This window comes from Malurus melanocephalus, unplaced genomic scaffold (genome assembly GCF_030028575.1).
Source record: "Malurus melanocephalus ecotype Western Australia unplaced genomic scaffold, MMel_1.1 scaffold_244, whole genome shotgun sequence".
Classification (NCBI taxonomy): Eukaryota; Metazoa; Chordata; class Aves; order Passeriformes; family Maluridae; genus Malurus; species Malurus melanocephalus.
In genome coordinates this window covers 1094307-1119080 of record NW_026623476.1, presented here as the reverse complement: position 1 = coordinate 1119080, position 24774 = coordinate 1094307, and the positions used below count along the sequence as shown (strand labels likewise).

The window sequence follows — 24774 nt, the reverse complement described above, 5'->3', positions numbered from 1 at the left end:
TTTTATTAAGTCTAATTTTATTCAGGAACACAAAGACTGGGTGTTGCTTCCTTATAGGAGAAGATAAGACAGCCCAAGGTGAGACTCTGGCTGGGTGGTTGCTGCCTTGGATGCCTTTAATTGTAGGGTGGCTAATCCTTCTGGTCCTAGCATTTTGAATCAGGAAAGGTCGATTAGGTGGGARGCGATGTTTTGGCCTCCGCTTAGAGTTTTTGTGACGCTTAGGCGGTGGGTTAGGGGGTTGAAGTAGCCTAGTGAGGTGGAGAAGTTTGAAAAGTCAAGCAAAGTTGTTTTCTGGAATGTCTCACTACCATCAAACCCTGGATTGACAGCGACTGTGTGAGCAGCACCACCCACGACTGTCACCCTCCAGCAGCCCCTCCCGTGGAAAGCAGAGCTCAGGAAGAACAAGCTGTGCCCTCAGGGCGGTGGTGGCACTTACAGCATGTCAGGACAATTGTCTGGCTTCTCCAGCAGCCCCCCTTCCATGACAAAACGCAGCACCTGCTCGTTGGTCATGCCCTGGTACGGCTGCTCGGCCAGCGTGGCGATCTCCCACAGCACCACTCCGAAGGACCTGCAGCAAAAAGCACAGAGTCATCTCCACACATCTCTACAAGGTCTGCTTCTTACAAGATGCTGAGTTCTGGCTGTCCATAGGTATTTGCTTTTACCAAACAATTCCAGTTGCTCAAAAACCACATGCTCGTGGTGACAGTCACAACACCTCYCTCAAGAGACAGCTGACTTCAAACACCTCTACTCCAGTGAGAAAACAGGTGAGGAAAACTCAGTTACCASCCCTTTGCAACATTTATGTAAATATGCTCTTGAAAGAGAGCTTCCAGCTCCTTCCAGATAACTACAAAGGACAGCAGAAGTGAAAAAAAAAGCAGTTTGTCTAATAATAGGAATTGATTACTGGTGAAGGAAGATAAGCATAGTTATGTAATTGGGTAGTTTGGACGTAAGTATTGACACTTGCTAAAAATATCTCCATTTAAAATTAGTTTATTGAGCAGACACAGCTCAAATTGTCTGCACTGAAGAGTCATCTACTTTTAGAGCTGCTGGGCAAAGAAGGAAAATCTCGATGCTGCCTGACTCGTCTGGTAAAATGCTGAGTCAAGCTGAGTGAAAAACACGCAGTTCCACTGGGGGGGTGTTACRAAAACAGGAGTCCAGCATCATCAGCCAGTTATGGCCCAGTGGTTTTATCTTTCAGCTAACTCTGGGATCTAAACTGGTTTGCATCTGGAGCCAGAAGCCACAAACTGCCTTGAAATTGTTTTCCTTTCAGGGGAGGGAGGGACAAGGGGTCAGCTCAACATTTGGGTGCCTTTGAAGCTTCTTTGATCACTGCAGGGATAACAGGGACAAGTCTTGCACACCTACTCATCAGATTATCCCAACAAATAAACTCAGGTTGYTCCTTCCAGACAACTACCAGCGCTGAACGAATGCAGGATGCTGAGGACTTATTTATAGAAATCCACCCTCACCCTGAACAGTATTACATTAATTTTAAAATGTCCTCCTTCCCTAAGTACAACAAAAACACCCCTGTCTAATTACCTCATTCTTCAGGCTGAAAAGCAATAAAAGAATGAATTGCTAAAGTAAAGCTCCACCCTTCAAACCTCCAGACACTCTTCCTGCAGTTGCCATTTCACCTTACAGCTTATAAATCCTGGGCTCTGACCACTCACCAGGGTTTTGTCTTTTTGACATCTTGGCTTCTAAAACCCATCTCAAAGAACATGGAGCTACATGTCACAATATTYGACCAGAAAGGCAGGAAAAACAATCTCAACCTTTTGTTTACTGTTTGATGTAAATAAATGGTCCCCCAAAACAGCCAAGCTCCATGGTTTAGAGGGAGTGAGTTGAAATCTGAACCAAAAGAAGGATTCAGGAAATTTTTCCTGGCATGGAGAGATCTCCAATATAYAGTGCCTGGTGTAAAAGTTACTGAGAAGGAATGATCCTTTCAGCCATAAGCAGATCAACRAAATTGAGAGAATTTCTCAGCAGAGTAAAGTCAAGCTCTGCTACATTTTGAATTTAGATTGAAATGTCTCTGTAGCTGTGGATACATGTTCTAAACAAACAGCAAATTTCTTATGTTGAGCCCATTTTTGTGTGCCTCCAGACACACAAAAATCCCTGTGAACCAAATTTCAGAGTAAATCACTCCTAACAATTAAGAGGCCAAAGCATCCCAAGGAGGAGCTGTCTGAAATACCCAYGAGTGCTATGGGCCTCCTCTCCATAAAACAACATTTTCCTCKCTATGCTTTCAAGTAAAAATCTGTCAAGATTTTACTGCTCCTTCTCTCCAGTTTTCCAAGCCTGTGATCAGTAACCACTTTCCAGGCCAGGATGTTCACTCAGACTGTTGCACTGATGAACTGCAATATCGTTTGCACAATCCTGCTTTGGACTGATGGACCAACAAATGYGAAATCATGGAATCCCTGGATGGTTTGGGCTGGAAGGGACTGGAAAGCCCATCTTGTTTCAGCTCCCTGCCATGGTCTTGGGACACTTCCAGGGATGGGGCAGCCACAGCTTCTCTGGACACCCTGTGCCAGGCCCTCCCCACCTTTACAGGGAAGAAATTCTTCCCAACATCCAACCTAAACCTCTCTTCTTYGTTAGCGAAGCGCTCATGTACTTCCTGCAACAACCACAGCAATAATTTACTTCTGACACTTGATTTGGCATCACACCTGGGGCTTTTTTTTGTTTGGAATTTGAGTTCTGTTTAAAGAATAACATTATTTAACAGGCTCAGAATAAAGGAAAGCACACGTGGAACAYGCATGGGACATCAACACCACAATCCCTGAGCCACTGCTGAACCAACCCYTCAGAGGCAATGAGTGGACCTGACAATTCCTGTTGTGTGGTAAGAACARGCAGCTCTGCCAGCTCTTCACTCCAGGCTCAGGCAGTTCTGCATCTGGGGATTTTCTAGTGATATAGTCCAAATTTCTGTCTGCTTTGTGAAGCCATTACAAGTCCCAAAATTCTTTTACTGGGGGGACTGCCAAAAGCATGCCTGCACTGTTCCATCAGATAAATGGCTGATACAGGGTTTCCCTTCAACTCAACGTGGTTGTTTTCATCTGTGTCCAAGTCTGAGGGTTACTGGATTCAAAAGTAAGTTACTGGCCATATGTAAAATAAAATTTAAGCATCATTCTGGTGCTTTGCTTTTTCACTTGAATTCCTCTTAGGAACTTTTTGTTCAGAGCTGGTGCTGTGAACTACAGACCACTGACTCCAAACTCCTCAAGCTGCTCAAGGAAAATGCAGTTTACTCCTAAAACACCATTCCTGCTGACATCTAGACATTTGGAGGCAATCAGCTGCCAATTCTGTAACAGATCAGCAGTAAAAACATCTTGTTAGGAAGGCAGAGAAACCATAAAAGACAGAGGAAAGGTTTTGCCAGTACACAACCATCTTCTGCCAAGTCCTCCCTACCTATCTCCAAAAGCTGGGGGGTGTGTGGGGAATTGTTCCAGGGGATTATTTCCCACAAGCACACGCCTCCATTAATAACTGCACAGATMCAGCAAGCATGCAGCGTGCTTTGAGAGAAAACCCCATTTCTGCATCTTGCAGTATATAAAACAAGCAAACAAAGCTCCAAATGGAGAGGGATATGCACAAGGGAGAACTCCCCAGAAAAGCCTGTGAGTGTACACAACCCATCTGGGGGAAAGGGGAGTTATTTACACAGAAGGTTTTGATGGAAAAGCAGGTCAGCACTGTGAACCTTTCTATATTCTTGGCAACTTTTAACACTCTCCTTGAAGGAGGGCAATTTAAAAAATGACAACTTGCTCTTCCAGGTGAAGGTAATGTTTTTCACTGCTCAACTGATTTTACAACAGCAGGAAACATGCTGCCACCTCCAGTTTTGGAAATCCATTTAATTCTGCTCTCCCTGAGAGCAAAATTTAACCTCACGAGTTCTTGCTGAAATGTGAACTATAAAGCAGAATATTTCACAGCGGAAAAAGAGAGTTCCCTTTCAAGGGATAGAAGAAGCAATACACTTAGTTAAGTCTACTAAAATGAGATGCTAGAAAGGAGGGGGTTAAAGSAGTTTTTCAGAGCCCCTTTTTTGTTACCAGACGTCGGAGTGTGTTGTGAAGACTCCATCTTTCAGCGATTCCGGGGACATCCAGCGCACAGGCAGCAAACCCTTCCCTCCTTTCCGGTAATAATCTGTCTCGTAGATATCTCTCGTCATGCCAAAATCTAGAAAGGTAGAAATACTGTGAATTTGCACCAGCAAATGATGAGCATTTCCCCTTCCTACAAGTCAGAGAATCACAYTTGGGTGTGAGGAATCTGCACTGTGTTCCCACGACACTTGACTTTGCAGACGCTTCAGCTGCTGCCTCAGGGCTGGTGACCTTCCCTCCCAACACCAACAGACTGTGCCACTGACTTCAGGGATGACAAGTCTGAATGGTTTAAATATAGAAATGTGAAAAGTTCCAGCATTTATGCTCAAGCTTTGCKGTAAGACGAGTCTTCTGAAGGTCATATAATTCACTTATTGTTCCCTGAATTTGAGGATTTTTGTTCCTTTTTAAGGAGTGTAAGGAACTCCTTTAGTAATTAAAACTATTGTGTTTAATTGAATAATCTCACACATTGAAGGAAATACATYTCTTGGTCTTCTTTTTCTTATTTTCAAAGGTAATTCCCAATTTCTGTACAATATTTTCTGTACAATATTCCATTTCAAGTTCTACAGAGGACTATGCTACTCATTTGTGATTAACACACCCAAATATTRAAGACATACTTCTGGTTATATCCATGCTCAGCTGTAAATTCGTAAGCATTTGCAAGACTCGGATCTAAAAATATTCATCCCCTTGACTGCACCTCAGATTTATTCCAGKGGCTTTTTCTGTGCAATCAGCCTGAGACAGAACTGCTAGGTYTCAGACTTGCCTATTCAAACCAGTTACCAACCAAAAAGTTAATAAATCAGGGCCACTGGTCCTCTGATTGATATTAAAAGCTGTCTGCTGGCACAGAGGGCAAAATCCATTGTCCCAACACAGTCCTGTAATTGGCCCTTATTTTTCCCGAAGTGCACAGAACTCCTCCAGCTCTCTCAGTTATCACCAGGCTGTGATGGGTGACCAGCCCCAAGCTTCCCTGCGTACCAGGGACGCCGGTCCCCTCGGTGATTGTGACTAAAAAGCCCATCTGTGCAGCTCCTCCATCACTCCCACACAGCAGGGTGACTTTATCCCGGCTGAACGGAAGATTCTTTCAAAATGTAATGCAAATAAGAAACAGAGACGCAGCGAGCACAGGGGAGTGTGGCATCAAGCTCTTCCTCTGAGATCTGAACAGTCTGAGTTGGCGTGTTCCAGCCAAGATGCTCCTGAAATGTTTCTGCAGGAGGGGATTGTCAGTGCTGCTACATAAACAAGAGCAGTGCAGCACATCTACAAAATGCTTTTGGGGTAACCATGAACATGTGAAAGGGAAGAAATGCACTGTATTTTCAGTTTCAAGAATTGCAAAACAAGCTCATGGGGGCAGGAGGAGAAAACTGGAATGGGAAGGATTTAGGCTGACTTCCCACAAACCTGCAGAAAATACACAAAATCCCCAAAAGATCTTATTTCCTAATTAACTGACTCAAAATGAAATAATTTTTTCTTTATCCCAAATGACAGGATTACTTACACAAATTATCAAAATAGCTGAGTTAAGCTCAGAGAAAAAGAATTAGTTTCCTACAGCAGAAGGCTGTTGCTATACACGTTATTTTAATATGCACAACTCAAAAACAGCCAACAGCTTAAAATCACTCTCTCTGGAGAGAAGACTGAAAAAACTCATCTGACACTATTTTGGAGGGATGCTGAAAGGAAAAAAACACTTGGTGATCTAACAGCAGAGCAGAAGAAAAGCCATTCAGCTGTCTGGGAAGCAGAACTCCAGTTTAGACTGGAAAGCACCCAGCTGAAGTCATTCCACTTCCAACTCAGATACCACTTAAAATAATCCTAAAATTCTCATTCTTGAATCAATAAACAGGAGGTGGAATTATTTTTGTGCATGAACAGAGAGTTGAATGCCACACCACTGGTAACTACAGCATCCACCCAGATGTCTGCAGTACCTGCACCTAAATCACGGCCTCACCAGCTCTTTCTAAACCCACACTGCCTCACTGCAGCAAGCAGGGTATTCCAGAGGTTTCCACTCAGTGTTAACTGCTCCCAAGTYTTAAATCACAGCAAGTCTTCACAAGAAACATATTTAATTCTGCAGACATTTAAACTAGAGCTCAGTTTAAAAAAATRAATAAATTAAAAGCCTTCCAAGGCATCGATTTTTCAGGGTTCTATKATCTGTGTAAGAGTTAGGACAGCCCACCTCCAATTTTGACTGTGAAGTCCTCTGCCACCATGCAGTTCCTGGCAGCCAGGTCCCTGTGCACGAACTTGTTGGCGTTGAGATAAGCCATGCCATCAGCRATCTCTCCTGCCATCTGGATCATCTTCTTCAGGGTCGGGGGTGCCTGGCCTGGGTTGTTCTGAGCAACATGAGCAAGATCAAGCATTAATTAACAGACCACGTTCATTCTCTTGTGCACACACTGTCCTCCTGTTCCGTTCCTTTCATTTATCCACATTGGAATTTTCGGATCAAGGACAAAAGCTGCTGAGCTCATTATCTACACAGGCTGCTGTSATGTTAGTGGCAAGGATGGCCTGGGTGTCATCTTTAACCTTCAGGCCCTGTATCATATGTGACAATTTTACTGTTACACTGATGGCCTGTGCAGGAGAGTTTGCACAGGAGCTAAGAGAGCAGGTATTTACTTTCCAGCAGGAGCAACGGGCAGGACACACAACAGGCAACAACTGTCCTAACATATGTTCTTAAAACAGCCAATTTTTTAACATCTTGATGAGAAAGTAGACAAGAGATCTAATGCAAATCTGGACAAGAGGATTCAGTGACACAGGACCTATTTCATGTGGCACCCTGGGCTGCCCATGAAAGAGCTGCTGGAGGTCACAGAACAGAAAAAACAACGTTTTGCCCTTAGACTGAAGGAGAAGGGCAGAAAAGGCTAATTGCCTGCTGCTTCCAGTGTGAGGCTGTCTTGTTCAAGATGATTCAAACTGAAGAAATAAACATCCAGCAACTCATGACTCACCTCTGTGTCTGGCCTCAATGATCTCAGGTAACTTTTGAGGTCCCCACGTGTCATCAGCTCCATGATAACCAGCGTAGGCTGGCCCTGAGAAACAACACCAAGCAGCCGAACCTGACAGAGGAAAAACAAACGTTCAGTACAAGCAGAGCTAATTATCATTTATCAATGTCGATACATAGCCCTGTGGGAACCTGTGGGAAAGGTCTGGGCGTAGATTTGGTTCCACTTTCTAACCGGGGTTTCACAATAATATTATGAAGCTGCGCTGAGTCGAAGCTCAAATCCCAAATTCCCACTTTAGTCAGGGCAGATGTGTCAGAACAGCCTCGTGTCAACAGCACCAGGGCTGGATGAGTCTGGCCCCATCACATCTTCAGGACTCACCACATGGTGACAATTGAACTCCTTCATCACCGAGGCCTCGTTCAGGAACTCGATCCTCTCGCGCATGCTGGCCGACTCATTGACCGTCTTGATGGCCACCCTGGTCTCGGGCTCGTCCTTCACCACTCCCTTGGCTATTCCCTCGTACACCATCCCAAAGGAGCCCTGCCCGAGCTCCCTGCACATGGTGATCTTCTCCCGGGGCACCTCCCATTCGTCCGGAACGTACACTGAGGAGAGAGAASGGGCTGTGATGTCCCACTGCTGCCCCAGCACAGCAATGCCCCAGCAGCTTCAGGGGTCAAACCCCACAATGAGAACGCTGCAAACAGTCCAGGGACATTCCCATAGAGGGAGGGGGATGATGGAATGCAAATAAATAGAAAAGAAAGGTGTAGATGGACTTGAAGCAGCCTCACCAYGGTACTGACATATCGGGATAAAAACAAGGAACTTCAAAGCACAAAACCAGGGTAGGAAGAGGCTCAAATCAATGCTTTAGGTTAAATCTTTTCTTGGAATCCTTGGTCTCCTAATTCTCCCTGACAGCATCAAACACATTTGATCAGCTGTATCAGTTTAGTGTCTGCTGTATTCCCTATTAACAGACTGATTTTATGACCAGAGGGGAGCAGGCTCTGATCCAGCAGCTCTTTGCATGGCACTGTTCTGATCCCGTGCACACACCACTGCACCAGCAAAGGCACAACTTGCTGCTGCAGCTCTTAGATCTGAGGCAGAAGAGAGCTCTCAGAAGGTGACTGCCAGGAGGCAGGACTGCCTCAGGCAACGAGACATCCAAGCACTCACTGATGCTGCTGCCTCTCAGTCACCAAAGGAGGGGACAGTTGTGTCACATGCTCTGCATGGATGAAATGACAGCATGAAAATAGAGGATTATAACATGAACACTGACAGACCTTTAACCCTAACTGTGTTGCTAYAAAAAATAACAGTTAAACAGTCTGCTGCCACTCTGGGTAAACCCATCAGTCTCCTGGGGGCTTTTGGAAACACTTTTCCAGCAAGAATTCTACAACAGCAGCACCAAACTAAACCGTGAACTGAAGAACTGAGGCCTCAAGGAAGTTTGTCTCAGGTTCTGATTTCTTCAAGCACTGGRTCTGCTTTCAACAGGGCAAAACAGAGCTTAAAAGGACAAACCTAAAAAACCACAAATTCATTCTCTCTTCCTTCATTCCAGTGAAAACATCACTGGAAGAGTAGATGATAAACTAGTGAATGCAAATTTGCCTCAGGTGGATAAAACTACAGGAAAACAATTCAAAAACTCCCCAGTTTCAACAGACGAGGGACATTCACGTATTAGCAACTGTGGATTCCATGGGTGTGCTAATGTAACAGAGAAAGTGGTTCTACAAGATGCCTTTCAGAGTTTCATACCTTTCAAAGGCAGACACCAACAGAACACAACAGCAAAAGCACCGCAGGTGTAAGGTCACACTCACCATCTGAGGCACTGAAGTACTCGGGGTTCACAGAGGCATAAAGTACTCCATTACCCAGTCTGTCACTGTTCCTGCAGAAACATTGGTTTTTAGGTTCTAATCTTTAAATCTGAGTACATTTCAGACCATCTCTTCTACAGCTTTTCGGCTGTTTGCTCAACCACAGAACATTATTTACTGTATGTGGAGTTTTWCAGACAAAAGAGGCAAACTGAGATCTTATCTACCTCACATAATCAATGGGAACACAGTCCAGAATAGCTTCCCAGGAATTCTGGAGTCTTCTCTGTACCAAATCAGAACCAGGATAATGTAAACACAAGGTACTTTTAGCTGCTGGGTCAACTCCTTTCAAGAAAGGCAGCTGTATTTTTATACAACCCGGAGACCCATGGCTGAGAATGCACTTTAACATCATCAGCTCTGTCGTGGGAGAGAAGTTTTTCAGCAAAAGACAGGACTCTTTCTAGTGGGGGATTCCATTCAAATATTTCCTAAGTGTTTCTATGATTTTATTTTAAAACCACACAATGCCACACCTCCCMATTTTACTGGGCTGATTTTCAGAATAAGACACGTAATAAATGCACTTTGAGAGCTTTGCAGGAGCCAAGCTCACGGAGAAAACATTTCTCATGGAAAAAAACATTCTTGTGCTAGAACAACACTTCAAAGAAGGAAAAATTATCAGGCAGTTCACTTGAGAGAGCCTAAGAAAGGAAAAGCAGRTTTTGTAATCACAAGAGACAAAGCCTTTCTGGAGAGTTTGAGCAGAACTGGTACTACTGTCTGCAGTGCTACCAGTGAGTTAGAGCTGGAAATCCTGGGATACTCAATGAGCATAATTAATGTGAGGGTAATTAAATAAAGACCCAGGACTAGGATGTGCGAGACTGGACATTCSTACTGACTTGTATTAAGCTCTTTGTATGTATTTCAATGAGATAAAAAAACCAAATCAGCAGTTACAAAAAATAAAACTGAGGGAAACAAATTGACAGAAGAGTCCCCACGACTGTTCTTGGCCAGGCTGTAATTTTTCAAGTGGATGTCAAGACTTTAAAAAACCCTCTAGAATTCAAAATGAATCAGAGTAACCTAAATGAAACTAACTTTTCTTGATTTATAATGATCCATATTTCAGTCRAATCTTCTGATTACACAAGTCCAGTGTGTGTCACCATTACCCACTGCWATGTTCCTCACAAGCCTTCCTCTCCCCACTCAAACATGATACTGCAATAAAARCCTTCTTCATGTCTCCAGCAGCAGCAGCCAGAGGCTGGTAACTCTAAACCACCTTCTTTTCCACACCAACGAGACAGAATCTACTTCAGCCYCTCCACTCCTCTGAATGTGATTTCTCTTTTTAATTTCTAACTCACTCCATGGGCACAGATTTGAAAAGAAACAACTCCCCCCTGCACGTTTTAGCACCAGCACACACAACTCACCTCTTTTTGTTAAAGATGTAGAGCATTACCAGCAATGCCCCAAGGACGAGCAGCAGAACAATGGGGAGCACAGTTACCAAGTGCAGGAAGTTTCCATAGTTTGCTGCTGTAACCAACAAGAAAACAATTGTTATCAGGGTTTCTGTAAAACCTTTGCTAACAAAGAAACATTCAAAACCCACTCAGTGTATTTCCATACAGGGAAGAAATCAAAGTTCTCATTTTCTTGTCTGATGTGGAAAAATGTACTCGGAAACCCTCCCTGACTGCAGATGAGTGAAACAAGAAAGCAGACACTGAAAGGCATTAATTTTGTACAGAACAGTGTCTGTCTGGGCTTTGTTTTCACAAGTTATGCTTAAAGGACTCACATTCCTCAGTGAACAATATGCAATTGTTCACTTGCACATTCACCTTTTTTTCCACCTTTTGTTCACCTTGCAGCTGCTTATATTCAGAATATACATGCACTGCTCTTTATTTCAAACTGTTCGAAGTTCAGCCATCAGAAAACCAAAAAGGGACAAAAGATGGAGCTGCAGTTTTCTGGGGATGTATTTGCACTATAACTAAACACAGAAGTTCTCAAAGAGCGTCTCCATGGTCATGTCATTCCAAAATATAAATGACTCCCATGGTCAGGACCAGCATTACTCTTTCATTAGGACTTATTTTTTTAATCAAATGTCACTCAGAACAGGTCAACCTGCCAGCCAAAAACCTAAACAAATTATTTTCTTCTCCTATTATTTTGCAATTTAAAGCAGGTTTGCCTCGTTGCCACAGGTTTTGTACATGCCAGCTCCATGTTGTTATGGCTAACATCACATTCCACACAGAGCTRCACCTCCTGGCTGTCAACACTTCCCAAAAAGAAGGACCAGGGAAGAATTCCTAAAGAACCATCAGCAAGCAGGAGGACTGTTCAGAGTCCAGGCAAGAGACTCAGACAAGCAGTCACGTGAAAATCAGAAACCATTAAAATGACAATTAACCCCCTCAATTCGACACAGACAACAAACATTTGTCTTACATTTGGGCTGCACATAGAAAGAGATGGGCTCAGTCCAGGAGCCATTCCCAGCTAAGGAAGTGGCCTGAACTCTAGCAGAGTAGTTTCCAGGGTTCARGTGAGTTAGTTTAGCTCCTCCAAGCTTCTTGTATTCCTGTCTGGAAACACATTCCCGCTTCTCCTAAAAGAAAAAAGCAATTTACACGTTAATATCTTCACATTCTGGAGAAAGCAATACAATACAGATGCAGGAAAAGCTTATTTTTATAACTAAAAGCCCCACCTGATCAGTATTACTTCAAACACCGTAAGGAGATCCGTAGAATTTAAGAACTCAAAATAAAGGAAAYAGAGAATAACATGCTGGCAGGTGCTGGGTGTCTGAAATCACCATTTCTGTTTGTGCAGCACTGCACAGAACACGCTAAGATGTTCTTAACATGTTAAGAAAGATCCTTCTTTGTGTATAAATGAAGAGTTATGAGCAGTGATGTCAAACCCTCACCTCGCCGTGCTGCCCGTATTTGATTTCATACATCAGGATCAGCCCATTTGGATTGGCAGGCTCCAGCCACTTAAGRTAGACGGTATTTTCCTCTTTTGCTTCCCATGATACCGTTCCTGGAATGTTATCTGCTCCCTCTGTAAAATATTTGCAGGTGATGTGAGAAGAACAGCCATGACTGAAACAGGAATTTAGGCAAGAATTGARGAAAATGGAAGGTTCATGATACTCTTCAGGTGCAGAAGCTCTGCAGCAAGAACCATTCAAATCCAAGGAGCAAACTCCACTGGCAAAGRGCCTGCTGGAGATTAGCTCAGTCTGAGCCACTGGTTCTCAGAAAGCCAGCACAGAGCATACGGCTCCACCAGGTATGAGTATGTGACAAAAAAAAAACTGTTCATCAGCACCTGATTCTCCCTCCCCAATTCTCCCCTACATCAGAAAGGGGCAGGGAGCTGTTCCCACCAAATGGCTWTAAACACACAACATCTGCCCCATGGACAGCCCTTCCCTGAAACAGYCATAGGAAATCTATCCCCATTTAAAACAGTCTCATCAGCAATTTCAGGAACTGCTTTATCCCTATTTAGCTCCTAATAATTTTATGTGGCTTACTGAAAATTTAACAGGAACATGAAGCCCATTTCAGTCTGGGCTGACAAAAGAACACCTCAAAAAGATACAGAAGAAAACAGGATTGTTTAGCCTTTAATTTTCAGAGCCATGTGTTAAAAATCTGGGAACACTTCTTTCCCCTGATCTCASAGATTTCCTTATTTCCTTGAAATAAGCAATGCTTTTTACTTTTTTTACTGACACAGCTGGATCTGGATTATGATAGCCTTTCCTTCCAGAAACAAAACAAAATTGCTACCATTCTGCATCCAATATCCCCAGACATCTGCTGGAGTCAGAAGCTCGTTGCTGGATGCACATGAGCTTACAATAAAATCATCTCTATTCTTCTCAGAAGTACAATCTGCAAAAGTCCCAAAGACGAGCACAGCATTCAATGCTTCCTATTTGAAGCAGTCTAGAGGCCAGGGATTGGGCACAAAGAAACACACTATTCCTCCTGTTCCCAGGCTGGACAAATGCATGGTCATTCTGTCACAGAAGAAACATTTGGCAAACATTCCCACCAGCAAAACTCCAACATCTGCAAACAGTTCCAAGTGAACACAGCAAAACCAAACATTAGCAGAGAAACGTCGCTGTGTCTCTATTCAGCACACAGGGAGCTGAGGAACAAAACCTCACAGCCCACCATGTCTGGGGATCTCACTTCTATTGCTGGGAAACAGAATCTCTCCTAATTATCCTGGCACTCAACTTGTCCCTTTCTCCAGCTCCCAGCACAGACTCGAACACAGCTCTCAGTACACACAGTTAAGAGCATGAAACAAAAAAAATCTATGTAGCTCCAATTTATCCTACTGCACGGAATTTTTTTTTCCCATATCCCAGTGTATTTCTAGCTGGTTTGGGAGAGTTTGCTGTCTCCCCAGGAAGGGTGAGCACACCTGAAGGCATGGTTCTGGCGAACACGAAGTTGGACGCGCTGCAGCCCAACGTGTCGGCCTCGTGGTTGCAGCTGTGGATATCGATGCGGTACAGAGTGAAGGGCTGGAGATGGGAGATCACAGTTCTCTCCTTGCCATCCACCTTGGTCTCAAAGAAGGGATATTCCACCTCGCTCTCCTCGGAGTCCGAGGCGTTGGCAAAGTGCTCGGTGCCGGTGGCGTTCCTGCTCCGAGTGGCCAAGGTGGCGTTGGCGATTCGGAACACGTCCCTGCGCTTCCTGTCGGGCCTGAGGAGCASACACAGCAACAGAAAAAGTCTTTAGAGAAAACCCACTCTTCTCCAGCTTCGGGAAAGCTGTACAMAACACCCCAGTGAAAGAAACAATAGCTAAAAAAAACCCACTAAATAAAGGAAACTACAAAGCAAGAGGAAAACTTTCTCTTAATCTGAACCTGCCGTGTGTCAGCATGTCCCATTTCTCTCTCTTTTGGTCAAGAACCAACCAAAACTCTGAAGCTCACACTGCACCCCAAGATGAATGTGCCAACTTCTGACCTCACACAATAAACCAAACAGCAAAAAATGGCTCTGCTGTCACTCAGTAAGCATCCTGGATTTGTACTTCRTAACAGTAATGTTGACGCTTAAAATAAAGATCAGATGCTAAAGGTTGAAGAGGTTAGGGGGGAAAACTGTTTTGAAGTTTGCTGGATTAGCAAAGAAAGCTGAGCCTACTGAGAGTCAGCTCTGCAGTTGTGATGACATTAGAATGTATTGCATGGAGAGGAGAATCTTGGAAGGCAGCAGAAAACCATGGATGTTCCTCACCACTCGGGTGGCCACATCTGTGTATCTGTGCTGCTCTCACCAAACAAAGCTCTGCACAGGAACAAGCTTCCTGTGTGAGAAAACTCAGCACTAATATTGTGTACAGCCAAAAGCTCAATGAGGAGCTCTGCCTTACAGGCTTTTGGGTGAAATTTAAGCAGTTAAAAGGTTGAGGATTTACAGCCACACCATTGCTTTCTCAAGCCCAGGGAAYGGCTGTAGTGGACAGCCCTGAGGGACAGGACAAGGATGAAGATACTCCCAGAACCACGTGGATCAGGTACCSAGCACCCTATGGCCACACACTGGGCCTGTCCCTTGGACCTGGCCCAGACCTGAGGGCAGTCCAGCCTAACTGCTCCTGCTCCTCCATCTCCAAGGGCTGCAGGAATGCTCACACCCAGAAAGCAACRCCCCAGGAGAGACAAAGGGAATGTAACAAGAGTCACACTACAAAACCAAAAYGGGCTTGAATCCTATCCCTGAAATCCCTTCTCCAGTGCCCTGGAACACCTGGCCAGTGCAACAGGTACCAAGGACATGGATCCAATATCTCTACCAGAAGGAGAGTCAGGGACCAGGCAAATGAGGCCTCCCTGGAACACAAAACAGGAGGAAAGATGATTCAACAGGAGAACTGAATTCACTGTCAAATATATCATCTGAGTACATGCAGCCACAGAGCAGCACGCTGCAGACAGAGCCAAGAACAGCCTCACTCRGTTTTGAAACCATCTGGCAGAGGTTGGATGAGTTTTTTTTTCTTTAGGAGTTCATTACAAAAATTTCCAAAATCCCTTTACTACGTCTTGAGTAGTCATTTTGACACTCTAACCACCATGTCAACCACGTCATAGAAATAAAYACAGACAAGAAGGAATTTCCTAAGTTAGCAACAAATTGTTTTAAGCAATACACACGTGGATATCTTGTCAGTTAAGGCAATTTTGTAGGAGCTGTAAGCATTTGTGCCTCATCTACACTGGTGTCTATGAAGTTACTAAACCTTTTCACCCTTCTTAGGATGACTATTGATTTGCTGCTTTAGCTCAGCAGAAAGAGCAAACTTTTCATCAGTAAAAGTTGGATGCCTACCTTTGGATTGATAAACATTTGCACAGATTCCATGGTTAAAGCAGTGAAAATRAAAAGTTCCTTTTCAATCAATCACAAAAGCATGTACCAATGCAAGAACCCCAAAGGACCAACTTTYATCATTGTTATTATGGGCTGCATGGAGTTTCAACTCTTTGGTGGTATGTGGGGATGGGGGAGAGTACAGCCCTACCTTGTCTTTGGGGAAAAGGATAAAGGAATGCAAAAATTSTTGGTGAAAACTACAGTTGTGTCAGGAAGAGAAAAGAGCTGCAGAATAACCACAAGGCAAACATAATTAAAACATCATGAGATTTGACTTCAGTACTTTTCGGTCAAGCAGCTTCCTGCATTCATGGAATGCAGAGATAAAGGCAAAAAATAAGCATCCAAGGAAATAAGGGAAAGTCTAGAGATAAAAACTTGAAAAAGCATCTGTTCCATTAAGGGAGAGGAGGGAAGGGAAATGCAGGAGAAAAATTAAAAATAACACTATAAAAATTAAATCAAATTAAAAAGATTAAAAAACTTGGGTTGTTTAATAGCAAAGCTCACTGTTCTCCTACATCATGGCGGTTTTAATGTTACTGCTCAAACTACACACAGAGCCCGTCCCAATCTGCTCATYAGAGAAACAAAAACCCTGAAGAATAAACTCATTCTCCTCTGGCTKCGAGTGTCTCTTCAAGACTAAGCAGAGCCCTGTTTGAAATCCACCACAGCMCTAATACACGTGGGGTCATCCAGAAGTTGCACAAGAGATTAGATCAACACACTTCTTAAAMAATCTTAAAACCACCCAGTCAAATACTTTCATGCTGTATTATATGCTTAAACTCTTTCATAACAACCTRGAGACAGGTAAAACACTGGAAAGAAATACTACTATTGAGGCTTGCATTAACACATTAATTAACTTCTCCTTTGAGAAAGAGAGAAAAAAAAATTGACAKCAAGTAACAAGCTGCTTAGATTTGTCCCATGGAGATGTCTCACCAGCTCATAAACTTTAATTTCCCTGACATACAGCCTCTTAAAAGTTGCTTGGCTWTGCAGCTATTGCTGAGCATTGTCCCCTATCTGCCCCCGCTGTTACAAAACACCCTAATGACAGGAACTTCAGAGAAAAGGACATGCTTTCAGGAAATTCTCTGTCAGTTTATCTGTTACTCAGTTCAAGGTTCTGTGAGTTTTCTTGGAGGGGGGCAGGAATGCAGAAAAAATTTGGGAGAAGACACCACCTTTGAAATTACCAATGTTTGGGAAAATTGAATGATCTCCTTTGCAACAGACTTTCAAGTAGTACACACTTGACACATGCCTCACAAAGCTCCTTGCTATGCTGCTTAATGAAGTCCAAAATCAGATCTTAACATTTTCCACAGCTCAGGAGTGACATGGTGGCCAGACTGTGTCTGKAACTTCCCTGTATCTGATCTGAGCTGCTGGTTCTCACCATCAGCAGATAAACACTGTGCAAGATCAACCCCAATCACTCAGAATGACCCCAAGGCAGCTCAGACACTTCACACCTCCCACCAAAGGCAGTATTTAGTTCCTTGTATTTTGGATAATGCTAAGAAGCATTGCAAATATCAAAGTCAGCAAGTCAATCTAACACATTCTTGAATAAAGGTCAAAAAAAATCACAATGGAGAGGGATATGAACCAGCATCAATGAGCAGCAATGCCACACTTTGGAGCTCTCAAACACAGAATCTGACCAACAACTTCCCCTGCCAGGAGAGAGAATGAGACAAGGTGCACCAGAGAGATCTGACAGTGTATTAAAGACTGTAACACAACAGCTGTAAATTGTGTGCCCTGCCCCRGGATCCAATTACCCAAAGGAACAACATCTCACCTAAAGGATAAATTGGAAACTCTAGGATCAAAATCACCAATTAATTCAGTAGTATCTACTCTATGTTGCAGCACAGAATCATTACARTTCCACTTAGCACATAAAGCAGGTGTTTATCGTGGCAGAGTGGAAATATTTAATACTTCTCTGCAGCACAGGCCCAGGAAACAAACAGGCCCTTTGCAATTAGTGCCRTGAGAAAGGAAGAGCAGTTTCAATTCTGTGAGGTGGCTGTGCCCTTAATTTCAAACATAAATCTTCAGATTAGAGACACAAGCACTTAAATGGTTATTTAGAGGAAAATCACATCTGCAAACCTTTGTCTGCCTCATGTTACTCATCTCTATAACCCTTAYAGACAAAGAGCTCCTTAAGTGACTCTTGAGTCTGAAAAGAAACCATCACTGAAATCCTTGATCRATACAGGTAAGAACCCTTACTATGGGCTACAATTGAAAGAAAGAAATGAAAATTGGCAAATAACAGAAACTGCACAGTAAGKCTGGGGATTGTCTCACATGAAAGAAAGGTGATGTCGGGTGTTTCAGGTGTTTCTGCAYGTGCTTTCACATCCAGGAAACCTCAGTTTTAGGAAGTGTTAAAAAGTGCAATTATCAGCATCCAAAATCCATTACCTGGGGACAAAGATGGAGTTGTGAAGGAAGTTCTCAAAGACTTTCCGATACTCTGCTTCCTCCTTCTCTGCTTGCTTTTCTGCCTCTGTTTTGGGACAGGCACAACAAGGTCCTTTTTCTCCCCCACAGCCCTCTGGCTTGGTGGGCTCAGTGGCTTCTTCTGTGTCAATGGTCCCATCAGCGTATCTTCGAATTGGGACTTTATCTTGGGAAAAAAAAAAAAGAACAGAGCTGGTTTCTTCTCTCTCTTCATGGACACAGCAACAATCCACRTTCCCCCATTCCCTCGACCTGCAGTTATTCATTTTTCACCACAGCAGKGTCTGGTTCCCCTACCTTTGGAGCAGTAATTGTGTCTGTACAGGTAACTGTCCTGAGGCTGCTGCTGCCAGCGCACGATGTAGTAGGAGAGGTTCCCGTTGGGAAGAGAGGGAGGATTCCATTTCACAATCAGCTGGGACGAAGAGTTGGATGCTGAAATAACATCCAGGGGAATGGATGGCACTAGGGAAGGAAAAAAAAAGAAAGAAAAAAGAAAGGTGTTTAAATATACAGCACTCTACCATGTATTTCCATGCAAGCTTTTGAGCGAATCCCAATGCATTTCTACACTGCAAGGACAAACCCCATCTTCTTTCAAAGAACAATTAAGAGATTCAWCTGCAGCCATGGACAGTCCCAACCCAAAGCTGTACTTAAAATTTGTCTTTACAATGGAGAAAAGCCTGAAATTCTAACTCCAAGAAGCTCCCATAGCTTCTAATGAAAGTAGTATCTGAAAAAACAGAGATTAAATTCAAATTTTAATGYTGCTTTCATAATTACTGGAACTGCTAGCACTATGTATATCATCTGCACATAAATTCTATTTCAACAGAAGAACAGTAATACACTAATCACACCTGCAGCATTAYCAACCTCTCACCCCAGAGCTCAGCACCTCACCTGCAGCATTGGTTCGAATATAGATGATTTCACTTTTTGCTCCATGGATGTGATGGTTTTCCATCATTGTGAGGGTAACAGCCTTGACATAAATGGCATACTGAGTCCAAGGTTTCAATCCCTGCAGCAGAATTCCAGGATTGTTCTCTTTATTCGGTGGCAGATCAACATCAACCATGTTCCAGCTATTGGAGCCACAYGCATCTTGCCCGTCATACTCTGTCACATTTTTGAATGGGCTGAAATATTTGAAGAAAAAAGTATGAAAAATATTTCTTTTCTCCTAAAAATTGTCATACACATACATATAAGAGTGCCTCACTTCAAATTTGCTCAATGTAACAAATAAGGCTTACTTACTTTCTATAGCAGAACAAACCAGAAAAAAAAAAAATCTGTATTTCCAAGCAGTACAAAATCCAGAGTTCAGYTGTTGTCATGAGCAATAAAGCAACATTCTCCAAGAACACACTATATCTATGTACATTTTTTTAAAATCCAAAACAGGCAGTGAAATGCTTCAGACGTTTTTAGACTTTCGATAAATATATATCAAACATAAGCAACTCAAAACAGTTATTGATAGTGGCCAAGCTTTTTACCATAAAGAACTCAAAGTTCTGTGGCTGGCCTTGATCAGTCCAATGAGCTTTTTACCATTTCATTTCCACAAAATACGAACACTCTTACACAGTCAAATAGTTCAACTTTGCAGAAGTTCTAACACTGGTACAAGAATACACAAACTCTKTGTAATTTAGATTTTTCTGGTAACTGCCCCACCTTCATTATCAAGAGATTCTAAGGCAGGAAATGACCAAACTTAGACAGCTTAAACAACTCCAAACCCTGAGGAGACAAGTCACCCAGGTGACAGGGCAAACTCCTGACCTGTTGGTACTTTGTCTAGAGAAAGAAARTATCTCAGTCAACATGATGACTTAGGAAGAGTTCCAAATCAGACCCTTCAGAAGAGCCAAGCCATCCATCTTTCTCTTTTTTTCCAAATTTGAAACTTCCTGATGAATTTGCAGTCCATTTGTAGGACTCATTCAAACTAATCCCCCTTTTCAAAGGAGGCTTGTGCCCCACCAAGGAAAGAATCAGAACCAAAGCAGGACTTGAGGATGAAGTACACAAACTGGATGAGCCATCCAGCAGCAGGAACAGAATTGTCTTCTCTCCCTTGGACTGCCCTGATCAGTCTCTGACCATGTCTACTTACGCCTCTTTGTAGTAAACAGTGAAGCTAATGAGGTCTCTGTAATCTGGAGGGCGATACCGCTCCCATGTCAGTTTAATCCGATTCTTGAGCGTCGTGTTGGAAACAAAATGCAGAATTTTGCTTTCACCTGCAATACAAAAGGACAGGACAGGACGGAGTTGRCATCACATCACCTGTCAGTGCTTTTTGTTTCTCAGGTATCAGTTTTGGTTAATGAGCCYTTCCAGCAGCACCTACGACACCACAGGATACCAAGAGCCTTTGTCTCTTGCTCTGTCCTCCTACTACAACTGGGTGTTTAAGAGTAAGCAGTGACCTTGGCAATCAGTTTAAAATATGCTTGAGCTACTTGTTATTAATTTTTTTGAAGAAGATTTTMTTTTAATGCGTCATCAAAAAGCTCTTGAAAACTACTTCAGACTCTCCCTGAGCGAGGAGTAGCAGCGCTGTTTATCCACAGGACTGGGCTGGAAGCACCAAATTCATCATCCAATTCCAAAGCACGCGCAGAGCACTCACCGGCCTCTGTGTGCTCACTCTCCAGGACAACTTTTGACAACCACCATTTGTTTTTCTGGAGAGTGAACAACATGGAAAAGACAAAGGAGTTTACATTCCTATTCATCAGAGGCTGGACCAAGAACTCCAAAACTCAGTTCATATACGGCACAGCCATTTGATGGCAGCAGCTTCCAGCTACTCTTCTGAACAGACCTGGATGGAAGCCCACGGCTTTGAAATGAATGGCTTCCCACTACCAACTCACTGAGCTTTCCACCCAGAACAAAATAGCATTTTAAAAMCTTAATTCTTGGATGAAGAAATTGCGTTCTGTCAACTGTGAGCTAGTTTCTAATGTTCCATAGAAGCTCTGAAAATAAAGAGGTTTTCACCCTCATGTACACTGGCACTGTTGGTGCTATCTTTGCAAAGGCAGTTGAGCTTTTGTTGATTCTTTTGCTCTTCTCAGAGTCAGAAAGCTTTCTGTACTGCTTAAAAAAGCAAGCAGCAGCTGGCACTGGCCTCAGTGGTAGTAAGGCCTGGCCGTGTGTCTGTAACTCCTCCAGGACTGCAAGGCTTTGCTCCATTGAATGTGCAGAGAATGGAGGGTGCTCACAACAAGGATCTGGGCCAGCTGCGCGTCTGCACCGCGCCTAAAGAGACATTCAGCAGACTACGTGTCCTAGTTTTGTAAACACCATCCACAACAAGGGGAMTTGACTTATACACAAGATCCATTTTAGTTTACTCATCTCCACAAGCACCACAAAAGGAAAAATGCRTTGTCCGCTTTAAGGATTTGAGGTGAAACTTGTAGGCATTCTTAATTCCTACATGAGAGATTGCTTTTAAACATGCTGTTACGCCTGGAGACCTGATGTGCAGACCACCAAAGCCAAGAGAGGACTTTCCAGTAACTCTGACCATTGCAGTATCCAAAACTAAATGCAGAGACACTCAGGTTTTGGAATACTGCACAATATTAAGAAGTGTTCTCAATTCGAAAGCAAATAACTTGAAAACAAAACAGAGCAAACGAAGTTTGGAACAAGCATTTTTAGCAACCAGGTACAATATTTGGCAGGAGCTGAAAAGAAGCTGAATGTAACAGGAGCAGTTTGTTTTGGTGTCTTTGGAATTTTTATTCAGCAGCATCCTCAGTATCAAGAAAGAATGAATATCTGAGAGAGGAAAACACTTATAATGGTGCACGGTTACAAAGGAGGCTGAGAAATTGCTCCTCGTTGGATACACCAAACTACTGRATTTCATTTCTCACTTCCCAGGTGTGCTCCTATTGTAATCTGCTGCTGCAGGGGATTTGGGAGCAGTCATCTTCTACAAGTGGGTTTTACAGATGAGATAGGGACTGTGTGACCACATCGTTTTCTGTTTGTGCAAATGTGCCTTCACAGYTACAGTTGAACAAGCACAAGGGCTGAAAACCTCCTGCAAATCCWAAATTCTGAACATTGCAATGGTCAGCAACATGTCAGCACGCTGGGTTTTCCCTCGTGACACCCTCCTGTGCAGTTTGCACTGAGATTTTTTTTGTTTGTTTACTTACAAGAGGCTCTCTCCCCATTGTTCCTTGGATTTATATCTCCTTTGCTCTGTCGTCCCTTGGTTCCCGAAACTTCCTCCATGCGGTAAATCTCAGAAACACACAGTTTAGGATTAAAGGCAAAGTACATTTTCCCCTCACTGATTGTCAAGTTRTGATGGTTCCAGTCCCACAGCTGCTGAAGATTGTGGTTGTCGAGCACATAGAAGGAATAATTCCTAGAAGGAAGTTTTCGAAGAAAAAATACTTGTTTTAACTCACAGCCCGTTCCAGTGAAGAAAACCTTCATGTAAGAAAACTTTAAAACACTGTGTTCCTTCTTACTTTAAATTGGTGTTCAACAAAGGGCTTTCTTCTCTCCCATGGAACAAGATATCCCTGAATGTTCAGGGGGCAGGGAAATGAGTGTGGTGCAGGACTCCAAGGGTGACACCACACCATCTAAAGCCCACTCCATCATGGSTTTTAATAATTGTACAGAAGCTGCTGTGAGGAGTAGAAATTCATGTCCTCTGAACAGCAGATCTCTACACTGGATTTTCTGTTTGGTGGCAAATGGGAAGCATGGAATGAAAAGCCTTCTGGAGTTCTGACAGTAAAACACAGTCGTTAACACAGCTCCYATTCAGGTTTACAAAAGCAGCTCTAAGAGTTTGCACAGTTGATGTTTCCTTGCCTCTCTGTTTTACCTCTTGGCCCAATAAAGATTTCTTCTATTGTGCCAAGTGCAGTCGCACCTGTACATCAAAACCAGTTGTTCTGACTGCACAGGATCCACACTTCAGAGCACAGAACTAAACACAGGCAGCTGTGCTGAGCTCACTCCCTAAGCACAGCCCTGGAATAACATGTACATCCTCTATTCCACAGACACTAGATACAAAGTTGTGTGCATAATGTCTATTAAATATTATGAAAACCCTATTAAATATTATGAAGAAATTCCTGGTACTACTCAACTGGGCTGGATTGAAAAAGAAAGACACATATGCAACAGATGCAAGATTACAGGCTCTACATCAGCAGCAAGACAACACCTGCAAGGACTTTGGGACAGTACAGACAGGAATGCACCACTGCAAAATGAGACAAAGGTCTGGGTAGCTGATGAACCTAAATCAAGCCAACCCACCATGGCAGCATTTATTTCACCCCYTGGCACATCTCCATCTCAGTTTCCCTATCTGCAAGGAGAAATTATTTTCTTGCTGCGAGAGCACATTCACTACAAACATGGTTTTCAAAAGAGGCAATGAAAGCCCTAAAAACAAAGTAAAATTCCCTCTGAACTTTCCACTTTCCACAATAATCAAGACAAGCACCAACAACTGAATAAGGAACAACGAACTTCTGAAGTGCTGTTTTGTTAGTCCAGTTCAATAAATAAAGGGACAGTGGCAGTGGGGTCAGTSGTGTAATGAGCAACAATCCTAACAGGCTTTACCTGACCCTCCCTCTCACCCCTCAAGGCACTGCTGGCACAAACAGCTCCTGTTCCAGCAGCCCACTGCTTCCCAGGTTAAGATCCCACTCCCTGTTGCTCCTAATTCTGCCCAAGTAATTCTTCACTCCTTCCCTGTCAGGTGCCTACTTCCACCTAAGTATTTTTGGACATGTTTTGGACTGTGGTAATGCCTGAATCATGCCAGGCATTTTCCAAGCAAAGAGACTGCCCCTGATCCTTGGTAAGCAACTGCAGTAATTTCCTAACACAGGGGAATTTTAGCACAAGCAGCTCTTTACTATAGATCAGTTTTACCTCCCCACTCAGCCCTGTTTGGTTCTTCAAAGCTGCACCTATTTACTTGTCCATTTGGGAATCTGACTGAAAAGCCTTCTGTTTTCACTCATTTCAGCTCTSCTTGCTGACAAAGTACCATAAACATAATTACTACCTGAGACACAAAACTAAACTCAGATTCAAAGAGGTTGATGGGGAGAAGGGAGAGAAGCAAAGGCAAATCAAAAACTGGAGTGTCTGAGAGGGCTCAGTCTGCTGGGAGCAGCCGAATGAGCCCGTGCTGGGCACTGAGAATCCTGCAGGATTTGCAGCTGGAAGAGCTGCCCTTTCACTCTGTCAGATGGTGGAATTTTAAGAATTTCAGGCTGACCAAAGTCTAGCCTGAAACGAGAGAACGAGGGAGGCTGTGAAGAATCCCTCAACTTTAACTTCACAGTCAGGGCAGATAAATCAGATATAAACAACCTTTCCAATGGCCTTCCCACCACCTTTTCTTCTACAAATTCCCCAAATTCTTCATTTAATAGTTCTGTCATCATGGAGGGGGACTGATTTCTCCCACAGAACACTGGGATGGCTACTTGATTTGGGACGAGAAAGAGCAACACAGTTTGCTGAAGGATCCTCACCACACACTGCAGGGATAAAAATTTTTGCCTTGACAATCTTTTACCATCATAGAAAACAGGAGTTATGTACAGCAGAAAGTATCACATGGTGAGTAATTATAGAAGCAATATAATCCACAGCAAACATTTCAAGGGATCAACTTTTCCTGACCAGCCTTTTGCGTGCTCAGTAGATAATCC

At 43.3% G+C, this 24774-nt stretch overlaps 1 protein-coding gene across 2 annotated transcripts in view; it reads right to left on the bottom strand.

Annotated features, from left to right (window-relative positions):
- Positions 1–24774, bottom strand: part of IGF1R (insulin like growth factor 1 receptor) — a 165080-nt gene that overhangs the window by 6696 nt on the left and 133610 nt on the right. The window contains exons 6-20 of one of the 2 annotated variants that reach the window (XM_057375314.1): positions 22228–22442; positions 20160–20286; positions 18935–19173; positions 18326–18493; positions 17990–18194; positions 13567–13853; positions 12044–12180; positions 11560–11719; positions 10527–10632; positions 9073–9143; positions 7604–7833; positions 7220–7330; positions 6430–6589; positions 4146–4275; positions 443–577 (exon numbers count right to left, since the gene is read on the bottom strand). In XM_057375314.1, coding sequence (XP_057231297.1) covers positions 443–577; positions 4146–4275; positions 6430–6589; positions 7220–7330; positions 7604–7833; positions 9073–9143; positions 10527–10632; positions 11560–11719; positions 12044–12180; positions 13567–13853; positions 17990–18194; positions 18326–18493; positions 18935–19173; positions 20160–20286; positions 22228–22442 — 2481 coding nt within the window. The remainder of the gene's footprint in view (positions 1–442; positions 578–4145; positions 4276–6429; positions 6590–7219; positions 7331–7603; positions 7834–9072; positions 9144–10526; positions 10633–11559; positions 11720–12043; positions 12181–13566; positions 13854–17989; positions 18195–18325; positions 18494–18934; positions 19174–20159; positions 20287–22227; positions 22443–24774) is intronic. The other variant, XM_057375315.1, reaches the window with a different exon arrangement.